This window comes from Oxyura jamaicensis, chromosome 2 (assembly GCF_011077185.1).
Source record: "Oxyura jamaicensis isolate SHBP4307 breed ruddy duck chromosome 2, BPBGC_Ojam_1.0, whole genome shotgun sequence".
NCBI lineage: Eukaryota > Metazoa > Chordata > Aves > Anseriformes > Anatidae > Oxyura > Oxyura jamaicensis.
The window spans coordinates 157,646,359-157,657,786 of NC_048894.1; the positions used below are offsets into that span (position 1 = coordinate 157,646,359).

The window sequence follows — 11,428 nt, forward strand, 5'->3', positions numbered from 1 at the left end:
ACAGCTTGCTGAAAGCTAAAAGAAGAGCCCTCAGTTGCTCAGCATCACAAAAGTGACTCAGAACATTCCGTGACCTAGGAGGAAACAGGATCCAAGTACAGATTTGCAGTGTTTTACTAAATGTTAGCCGTGATCGTGAAAACTCTCCTCCATTAGAGAAATGAGAGGGAGAAATGACACACACACACCAGTTACAATTTTCCAACAAAATGCTACACAAACATATCCGATCATATCACACTAGTCCTTGACTCCGCAAATATATTCCCTCATTTCCATGCAAAGCAGATCTTACAGTGTGGGATAGATGCAGAGGCCCCAGTCTTCTGTGTCTCCCTGAGACCTTTGTCTTCCCAGAATTTAAGTTTATTCAAAACTGGGCTTTTGGTGTTTGTCACCTAATGGTTTGTTGCTCCTAGCGCATCTCACAGAAAATGCTCATGCCTCTGTTTGCAGCTCTGGCCAGGAACAGCAATCAGAGCCTAACTGCTAGGAGAATGGCTAACTCTTTTCTTGCAGAGCAGGGCAAAGTGGTTAACCCTTTCCTCGCAGTCCCCTGCTTTTCTTGGGGCCATCTAGGCCTATATCTTCTTCCATATCACAGCATAAGTACTTAATCAAAAATTCTACCTACATTTTAAAGCGCAAGCAAACAGTGCACAGAAACACCAAGATGATTAAAATCAATAGAATTACAAAAAATAACAGAATTACAACATAATTTATTATTACATTATTAAACAAAATATTATTATTAAATGAGGCCATTAAAATGACCTCAGGCAAATATTTCTTAAAGATAGCATACCAGTGGTGCTTTGTGAAATTTGCTTCTTTCCAGATTATCAATTTTAAATTGATTTTCCCATTTTCAAACAGCATTTTATACACTACTTTGTCAGCACCTGATTATAGAGTAATAGTTTGTTGTTGTTTTGTTTGATTTTTTTTCCTAACCCAATCATTATTATGCTTTTGTTCTTATAATCTACCTCATCTTACACCAAACTGTAGTTATATTTTTTTTTTTCGTGTGCTTGCTTAAACCAGTAGCATTCACCTTTCCCTTTGCCTTAATTCTCAACATTGATTAAGAATTAACAATAACACCACTAATAGTAACTACAGTCTTAACAATATTACAATTAATGTCAAGTCTATTTTACTTACCCTGAACAACTAATTTGTTCTGATTTTTCAATATATTTTTTGGTGGATCCTTGACTTCTTCAGTCCTGGCAAACTTTAAATGAGAATGACGTATCCAAATGTTTTTCTCCTTTACACGTACTGCAGAAAGGGAAGCTAACAATACCAAAAAACCTTTCCTACCCTGGGCTTCACTGATATTTTATTTTTTATTTTGTTAATGTACTTTTATCCATACATAATCTCCTGTTTTTTAGGGAGACTTCTAAAGGCATTGGTTGCTGTATCGCAGAATCACAGAATGGCCAAGGTTGGAAGGAACCTCTGGAGATCATATAGTCGAACCCCCCTGCCAAGCAGGATCACCTAGAGCACCTTGCGTAGGATGGCATCCAGGTGGGGTTTGAATATCTCCAGAGAAGATAATATCTTCACAACCTGTCTGGGCAACCTATCTGTTCCAGTGCTCTGTCACCCTCACAGTAAAGAAGCTGAGTTTGGCACTGGAAGGATTTTATGTACTTCTGGATTTCCAATACATATTGAGTTAACTTTCCATCCCCTTCCAACAAGAGAGTCTTTGCTACTACATAAGAGTTCAGAGTCTGCTAAATAATAGCTCAGCTAGTGTTAATCCTATTTGGTTTGGCCTCTGCATTATATGCATCAAAGCAATTGGTAAGGTATTCAGCCATTTCATATTGTTTTCTACACACATTTTAGATATAATATTTCTCAAGCTCTGATTGATTCTTTTGATTTTCCCTGATGATTGTGGGCGGTAGGATTATGCAATTGTTGAGTGAGACCTATGGCACACTGCAAGAGAAACAACCACATGCAGAAAAGCAGACAAAAGCTTCGGGTACAACCCAAAATGTGAACTGAGGGTTTCAGAGGTCAAAGAGAAGGGTCTGGGGCATGACAAAATACAAATGAAGGGTGTCTGTGCATGCCAAAAGGGCTACAAGGTGTGTCGTAGGGATCACTGTGGCTGATGGGAAGCTGCTGCAAGCACACACCCTCCCCCCCCCAAAACCACCTCCCTCCCAGCACCATCAATGCATGCCTCAGCCCTTAGACATACCGGGGACATCTCATACAGCTGCAAGCAAGCTCTGGAGCATTGGTGATCTGCTATCCTGGATGACTGTTTAACAGTGGTCCTTGCCCATTAGGAGAAACAGGGCTTCACTTGTTTGTAGATAGAGACAGCTTTCAGTTTTAAAGCCATTTATTCAGCCAGTTTACCTTTTCCCATTTTTTTCAACTTCAGCCATGACAGTTAATCAAAATATTGTGTTATCTTTTCCTTTTCACAAATGAAAATAGGATTAAAAAAAGTGAAGCAACCAAAGTAAAGCTAAGTCAGATACAGTAAACAATATCCAGAGCAGAAATGGGTTACCTAGTCCTCAGTGCTGCCTCCAGAAGACAAAAGTAACATTTTTAAACAAAATTTATCCTAGTTTCACAGAACTGCAGAACAGCTGAGGTCGGAAGGGACATGAGGAGATTATCTGGTACAAACCTCTCTGCTCAAGCTTGGCCACCTAGAGCAGGTTGCCCAGGACCATATCCTAGGCAGCTTTTGAAGATCTTCAAGGAGAGAGATTCCATAACCTCTCAGGGCAACCTGTGTCAGTGCTTGATCACCCACACAGTAAAGAAGCCTTTCCTGACGTTCAGACAGAACTTCCTGTGTTCCAGTATGTGTTTGTGGCCTCTTGACCTGTTACTGGGCACCACTCAGGACAGCCTGGCTCTGTCCTCTTTGCAGTCTTCTCTTCATTTGTTTATGGATATTGATTAGATCCCCCTGAGACTTCTTTTATCTAGGAAGAACAGTGCCAGCTCTCTCAGCCTTTCCTCATAGGAGAGATGCTGCACTCCCTTCATCAGCTTTTGTTAGACTCTCTCCAATATGTCCATGTCTCTCTTGTACTGCAGAGCTCAGAACTGGACCCAGCACTCCAGGTGTAGCCTCACCAGTGCTGAGCAGAGGGGAAGGATCACCTCCCTCAACTTGCTAGCAATGCTTTGCATAATGCAGCTCTGAATACAGTTAGCTACTTTTGTGGCAAGTGCACATTGCTGACTCATGTTCAACTTGCTGTCCACCATGATCCTCCCAGGGCCTTTTCTGCAAATCTGCTTTCCAGCTGGGTGGCTCCCAGCATACACTGGTGCATGGGGATGGCCCCTCCCCACATGCAGGCCTTGGGATTTCCCTTTTTCAAACTTCATGAGGTTTCTGTCAGTTTCCTGCATGCTAGAACACCTGCTTCTATAAGAATCGTGAAGCAGCTGTCAGCTTCCCCCAGCTTTTTCCTTCAGGGATATGATTCAGTTCTAGTATTTGAGAGGAAAACCCCTAATCTTATCTATCTGCACTTCTGCCCTATGCCTAGACAAAAGCACTGCAATTAATTTTTAGAGTTGTCAGTTTGCCCGCCACCTCAGCGCTCTGTTCCAGTGTATCATGCTCAAACCATGTCAGACAAGACCCCAAATCAGAGCAACAAGCTGAACACTGGATGGCACAGGGTAAGGTTACAAATCCCAAAGAAAGCTTGAAAGCCTACTGTTCAGGGCCTACACAGTATGCTATCTAAGGATTTAGACCGTTTTGTTTAACAGTAATCTGTAAATCCTAAAACTTAAGGGATAAAGTGCAAATCTAAGATTTCAAATGGTCATTGGAAGAGCAGAGCCCTTCAACTGCCTCTTCTAGCTCTCCAATCTCTTCTTTTTCCCCCCACTTTTTTCTAACGGTTCTCTCACTTTATCAAACTAAAGCTAACACTAACCCTTTTTCCTAACACTAACACCTTTCCTTTATATCCTAACCTTATCTCTTCCTTCCCTGGGGTGACGTTTACATGACTTGGGTGGAGAGTTGAGTACTATAGTTGTATATGTTTAGCATGTACATCATTAAGCTTCATACTTTGTATCATGGGATGTTAACTTTAATATTCATTTTACAAATAATCAAGCAAAAGGTTTCACTCCAGGCACTGTGGTCTTCAAGATTCTGTTCTGCTGCCAAAATAGGATTGTCCTGCAACTGCAATACAACATACTTCATCAGCCTCTCACACCAAGCTTGTGGACCTCCATCCACAAAGTTTGCATAAAAGATAAATGGAAGCAAGATGCTTAACTCCCTGTTTGCCCAAGGCTGGTGCTTATCAGTGACACTAACAAGTTTGACTATTCTCCACAAGCCATTCAACACAATCGATGCACTGAAGTTCTCTGCACCAGTCTTAGAGAACATGAAAACACTGCTCTCAATTACTGAAAGATTAAAAAAAAAAGTGTCAAATAAAAGCAACAGGTCCAGTAGGCAGTTTCAGATCTGTCCACTGCCTAAATGCCACAAAAAACACATTAACAGTATCTTAAGTGGTTATGACACAAGTTTTATTAAGAAAATTTGTTTCTAAGCAAAGAAAACCAGGTAGAGTTATGCTGAGACTTCCCTATGACAGGTCTCTTTAGCCTGCTGCATCACTGTTTGCATTAAGAAATTATGTAGACAGCTGCCAGGATTTCAAAACACAATGAACCCAATGAGAGGAATAAACCAACACAACTTCTACAAAGGAAGAAAAAAGAAAGGAAAAAAAAAAAAAAAAGAGGGAGACACTTTTTTTTTTTTTTTTTTTTTTTTTTTTTTTTTTAATCAAGCTGCTATAATTCTTAAAGTATGTCAATGCACTGAATAAGGGAGACCTGGCTAGTGATCTGTAGCCAGGCTTAATTTTTTTAAACAGAAAAATGGGACAAAAAGTACCTAAGGTGTATTTCTCTACTACTACCTGAGGAGTTACATACAAAATAAGTACAGCAATGTTCTCATAAAAAACTAATTTTATTTTTCTGGTTCACGTTCATAAGGGCTCTCAAAGCTATAAAAAGAACATACCTGTTACAAGATGCATTTTTGAATACACTGATTCAAATAGCTACTGATGTGCACAGCCAGACAAACACTGGAAAATTACTCCAGTGTACCTTTTATGCTTTGGTGATAGAGTCTGGACAGCTGAGGCAGCTGAAGATGTTGCTGGCTTTTTATTTGGTATCTAATACTTTGTGATTATAACACACACAGCTGCTTGCTCACTACCCCCTGCCCTTTGGGATGGGGGAGAGAATCAGAAAAAAGTAAAACTTGTGGGCTGAAATAAAGACAGTTTAATAGAAAACAGAAAAGGAAGGGAAAACAATAATAACAATCAAAAATTACACAAAACAAATGATACACAATGCAATTGCTCACCAGCCACTAAATGACATCCAGCCACGCCCCAGGCAGCACCCCCTACCCCCACCCTCCCCAGCTTCCACATGACGTCTCATAGTATGGAATACCCCTTTGGCCAGTTTGGGTCAGCTGTCCCAGCTTCTTGTGCACCCCCAGCTTCCTCATTGGCAGGACAGGATGAGAAGCTGAAAAGTCCCTGACTAAGTGTAAGCACTGCTCTGCGGCAACTGAAACATCAGTGTGTTATAAGCATTATTCTCATCCTAAACCAAAAACACAGCACCATACTAGCTGCTAGGAAGAAAATTAACTCTATCTCAGCTGAAACCAGGACAGCCATCCAGAGGGATCTTGACAGGATGGAGAGGTGGGCTGACAAGGATCTCATGAGGTCTGAGTCCTGCATGTGGGGAAGAACAACACCAGGCACCAGGACATGCTGGGAGCCATCTGTCTGAAGAGCAGCTTGGGAAAACATGACCTGGAGAGTCTGGTGGACAGTAAGTTGAACATGAACCAGCAATATGCACTTATCACGGAGGTAGCTACCAGTATTTAGAGCTGCATTATGCAAAGCATTGCCAGCAAGTTGAGGGAGGTGATCCTACCCCTCTGCTCAGCACTAGTGAGGCCACACCTGGAGTGCTGGGTCCAGTTCTTGGCTCCCCAGTACAAGAGAGATGTGTATGTACTTGAAATAATCCAACACAGATCCACCAAGATGATCAAGAGCCTGAAGCACCTCTCCTCTGAGAGAGCTGGGACTTTTCAGCCTGGAGAAGAGGAGGCTCAGGGGGGATCTTAAAATGTCCAGAAACAACTGAAGGGAGGGTGAAAAGAAGATGGAGCCAGGTTGTTTTCAGTGGTGCCCAGTGACAGGACAAGAGGCAACAGGCACAAACTGGAAGACAAGAGAAGCCATCTGAAAATCAGGAAGCATTTTGTTATTGTGAAGGATGACCAAGCACTGGTACAGGTTTCCCACAGAGGTTGTGGAGCTCCCTTCTTTGGAGACCTTCAAAAGCTCTTTGGACATGGTCCTGGGCAACCTGGTCTAGGTGGCCCTGCTTGAGTAGGTGGGGGTGGACCAGATGACCTTCAGAGGTCCCTTCCAACCTCAACGATTCTGATTCTGTGATACTGCCAGGTGCTGGACCACTCTCAAGCATATTAACTTGCATCCTTCTTGCAGTGATCAAACAGCCCGCAGACACCATAATTCTCTGGGCAAATCCAGAATTAGCATTACCATATTCTCTTATTTTCCCTACAAAAATCAGGAAATGCATCCCAAGCTATCAATTTCCTTTTAAAAATGAGGAACCCCTCCATAAATAAGGACTTCATTTGCAAAAATCCCTTCTTTAATCTACTTTTGAAATGTCACAAATACTCCTTCCCCACATTCATCTATTCCTATCTTTGTGAAATATAGAAGTGCTTGCCAACCTGTTGGAAAGAAAACCCAAGTATATGGACCAGAAATGCTTGAGTAGATACTGGCATCTAATTCTCAAGGACGATCATGGCTTAAGACATGGCTTAAGACATTTTCCTTCAGCATATACTAGTAGGTAGCTGAGACTGTTTCCCTCTTTATATAGTGGCCACTAAAAATCACATTTTTATAAGCCGAAGTGCCCTTATGTGTCTGCTAAATTAACTCCAATACGTAACAAAGAGCATCACAGTCAGGCTTCACAACCAAGCCAGGAACTGAAAAGGCTCTGAGAATCTCGCTACTGAACCTTCTCTTGTGACTTCGCGGTATTTCATCACCATGGACACACACAGCTTACTAACACCACCATTGCTCAGAGATCACAATTTAGCTATCTGCAAATGCTGTCTAGTAAGCCAGAATCAGCAAGCCAGAAGGAGCTACCTGGAAACTCTCTGAATACCCCAAAAGCAGGAAAGGTCAGTATTGTTGTTGTTGTTTTGTTTTTAAACACTTTTTGAACAATAATAACTTTAGCAAGGCCTGTTTTTTTTTCCATGCAGATTTAGTCATTTCCCTAATATTCATACAGCTCTGCTATCTTCTTTCCCATAAAACCACATAATTAGCATGAACTCAGTTCTACTACTTTCCATTGTGACACCCTTGTAGCTCTTTGGAAACTCTGTTCCTCAAAACACAACCGCACTGATTTCTGTACACATTCTTATGTTTCCCTATACCTACCCTACTTCTGATGCAGCTGCCACATTCCTAGCTTGGACACTGTTCTGCTGTTACTGTGACAATAGATTAATATATTTTTTCTATTTTGTTCACCTATCCACTCAAATTATGCATATTTTCTTTAAAAGGGACTACCAGTTCTAGTACGATACAGTAAGTTTTAGTTAAAAATGTTAATTAAAAACATTAGATTTCTCAGACTTCTCTCCAGTTCTAAATACTTGATTGCACTGTTCCTCTTTTGAGTAAGTATTTTAGAAATTCTGTTTGCAAAGTACAATTCACTCTTTTATTTTCTATTTGCAAGGACCATTAATACCGATGCTTTTTCCTTCCTTCAGTATCTGTTGTGGACTTAACTGTCTTTCTTATATTGCAGGTATCTCAGCAGTTTTGATGTTTAATGTTGTATGTTAAAAAATGAGACCTCTGATAAAATGACTGCCTAAAAAATAGAAAATTCTTTAATTAGAATTGTAGCATAGTGCTCAAACTGTCTGAATATATATTCAAATAACTATATTACCAATTACTGTTATTTCAACAGTTCTCTTCCTCACTGATATCACAAAAATTATGCCTAATTTCTAGATATCTATTTCCTATGATGTATTCTATTTTAATCATTGGATACATACAGAAGATGAATTTTTAAGAGCAATATAGGGCATTGACCAATATCCCATAATCTTCACTTGATTATCTCCCAAACATCACAAAACATGTCTTCTAACTTATTTCTCAGCTTCAACATGTGCTCAGCTATACTTACTGGCATGAACTTGTGCCACACAGACAAGATCAACAAAAACATTATTCTGAAACTAAAGGAAAAAGCATAGATTTCAGATACATTCAGCTTCTATACTGCTATTGTGCCTCAACACTTTTATTCATGTTTGTCTCTTCTGGAAAAATATCCTATGTTCTAAAGTGCGTATTACTCTGGTCAATTTTATTAACAACTTGTAAGTCTTAGCTTTATTAGCACTGCACGTTTCCTCACACTGGGCTCTGAGCTGGGATGTTGTTCTCTTTCCATGGAAACCTGGGTGTATATCTAAGAATAAGAAGCACGGAGGTCCTATGCTCACATTTATAGTACCCATTCCAGAACTGTCTCTTTCTCTCACCTGCAGCCCCAACCTGCCTGATTGGTCAAAATTATCTCACTGTCTTTTGCACTCCTTTACACGTTACCTTCCTAATTTCACAGAATTACAGAATGGTTGAGGTTGGAAGGCACATCTGGGGGGTCATCTGGTTCAATCCTCCTGCTCAAGCAGGGCCACCTAGAGCAGGTTGCCCAGAAGGGAGTGTGCAAAGATGAAGGAGCCACACTCTTTTAATTATTGCACAATGACAGGACCAGAAGCCACAGGCACAGACTGGAAGACAGAAGGTTCTGTCTGAACATCAGGAAACACTAGTTTACTGTGCAGGTGCGGCAGCAAAAGTGTGATTTGGTCTCTATCATGTAAGAGTGCAGGTTTGGCTGAAACTTCTGTGTGTCTCGATTACCCTGGTAGGGCTGCAAACCCTGGAGGAACTGGAGAGGAAACTATCAGCCACGGTGCCTATGCATGCTCTAATAGTCACTGAGGACACACCTCATGGGGGCAAGAGTGTTGGCCTGTCCTTCATATAGGGTGCCAGGATTCTGGAAAATTCAGGTGTTGTGCTTCAGTAGTACTCCAGATGCTTTTTTTCCTTCCTTATGACAGAATGAGGCTTAATCTGTATTCCTCTCCTTAATGTTTTCTACAGCCTAATACAGACAGCTTCTAGTCTAGCATGATGACCTAGCAGTTACATACGTATTTTTCAATTAGTAGAACTACTTCTCTGTTACCTATGAATGTAAAAATGCACATGCACATTACATGCCTGTGTTCTTCAACTCAAGACATAGGTGAGATAAGAGAAATTTTAGGTCAAACATTTTGGCTGCTGTAATGAACAACTGAAAACAAAAGGACATGAGATGGCATGATTGGGAAGAATAAACAATGTTAATCATACACGTGACACAAATGCTCACTAAAAAATCATAATTTCCCTTTCCATTACAGTTTGCCAGAATTTGATACCCCACTGTGGAATATGGCATACGTGACAAAGCAGATTAAACAAGACACCACTGGTGCTGGGAAAAATAAGCAAGGAGTAAGAACCAAGAATGGAGATATATCCAAAGGAATAAGTGATATGGAGACACTTGTCAAAGAGAGGAAGTCATACCTGCAGAAGGAATACAAAATTCTTACTGAACATATGAACACATACATGGGAAAAGTGGAGTATTTCCTGCGGGAGAATAAATTCCTAGAAGAGGAAGCCCAACGGAATCGGGAAGAGAGTAACATTTACCTCTCCTACATAACAAAACACAGCCAGAAGTGCCAGAATCTAATAATAACACTAAATGACCAGAACCAAATTGATTTGTCTCAGGTCTGGAAGCAGAAAGAGAAGCTAATCTCGCAGTATACAGAAAAAGAAAAGGAGGTAAAAACCTATCTGATGAATATGGAGACAAAGTATTCTCTTATGAACAAGGAAGTTGAAGACTTGCAGCCTTTCAAAGATCTGCAGTTAGAACAGATGAAAAAGATTAAAGAGCTGGAGAAGGAATTGTTGGTCACAAAGATCCAGCATTCAGAACAAATGCACAAAATCAAGAGCAGATTTTTGCAGGCCAAGACTGACTGTGAGGTGAACTCTCATCAGAAGATCCAGGTTCTCACCAAGAGAGCAGAAGCAGCAGCAATACAATCTCTAATTCAGCATATCAAACAAGTAAAAGCTGAGAATCGGCAACTGCGCCAGGAGTTGCTCAGACTCATCCAATGCTCAAAAGTCCTTAAAGAAATCAGAGTTCAGCTGAGAGAGCAGCAGCAGCAGCTTCTTCGGGAGAACCAATACACTCAGGATATGGCATGTGTGCGTCACAGGTTAAATCAGCATGAGGCACACAATGCAAACTGGAAAACCTACAGCCCTGACAGCCCCTTCGGATGTGGCCATTAGCCTAAAGAAAAATTTCTCTATTCTTCACTCATGACACTGTATCACTAAACCTAGCTGGACCATCAACTGTTACTACAACTAGTTAAGTAACAGAGTACATAAGTAACATACATAAGTAACCTGAAGAGCTGACATGTTCTGTGGGTTGATGAAAGGATTCATTTCCATAGCTCATGGTCAGCATGCAATCTAGATGAGATCTTGAAAGCAACCTCACCTTTAACTTCCATGACATTTATACCAAGACAACTGGAACTGCACTCCTTTAATTCCCCAAAATAAACAATGACATTTCCTCTTTGAGATCAGACATCAATTAATCATTTTCCACAGACAAATTACACTCTTGTACATAGTGAGACAAACTCTATGTTAACTTTCACTGCAAGCTACATCTGTTGTTACCATAAAATAAATTGATGTAGGCCAGCTCCTGCTTCCAGCACTGTTTATTTTTTTCCAAATCTTCAAAACAGCAAAAACTGTATCCATTTTATCTTCTGTTAGTCTCCAAAAAAAGAGAAAATAAATAAGCAAGTAACCAAATACTTTAAACAATACATGCAGTTAAGGTATTTGACCTTTGGTCATAGCTATCAATAAAATATATTAGTATTATTTATAAATATCTGAAGTGTGGGAGACAGAGGGATTTGGCCAACCTCTTTTCAGTGGTTTGTGGGGACAGGACAAGGGGCAATGGCCACAAAATGGAGCACAGGAAGTTCCGTACCAACATGCTAAAGAACTTCATGGTGAGGGTGACGGAGCACTGGGACAGGCTG

The 11,428-nt window shown here is 40.6% G+C and overlaps 1 protein-coding gene across 1 annotated transcript; it reads left to right on the forward strand.

Annotated features, from left to right (window-relative positions):
- Positions 1 to 5,994: 5,994 nt before the first annotated feature.
- CCDC166 (coiled-coil domain containing 166) lies at positions 5,995 to 10,946 on the forward strand. The gene is made up of 2 exons (XM_035319854.1): positions 5,995 to 7,345; positions 9,686 to 10,946. The coding sequence occupies exon 2, from the start codon at positions 9,717 to 9,719 to the stop codon at positions 10,641 to 10,643; it is 927 nt and encodes a 308-aa protein (XP_035175745.1). The 5' UTR covers positions 5,995 to 7,345; positions 9,686 to 9,716; the 3' UTR covers positions 10,644 to 10,946.
- Positions 10,947 to 11,428: the final 482 nt, after the last annotated feature.

Coding starts and splice junctions, on each gene's coding strand:
- CCDC166 (XM_035319854.1), top strand. CDS start 9,717: ATGGCATACGTGACAAAGCAGATTAAACAAGACACCACTGGTGCTGGG.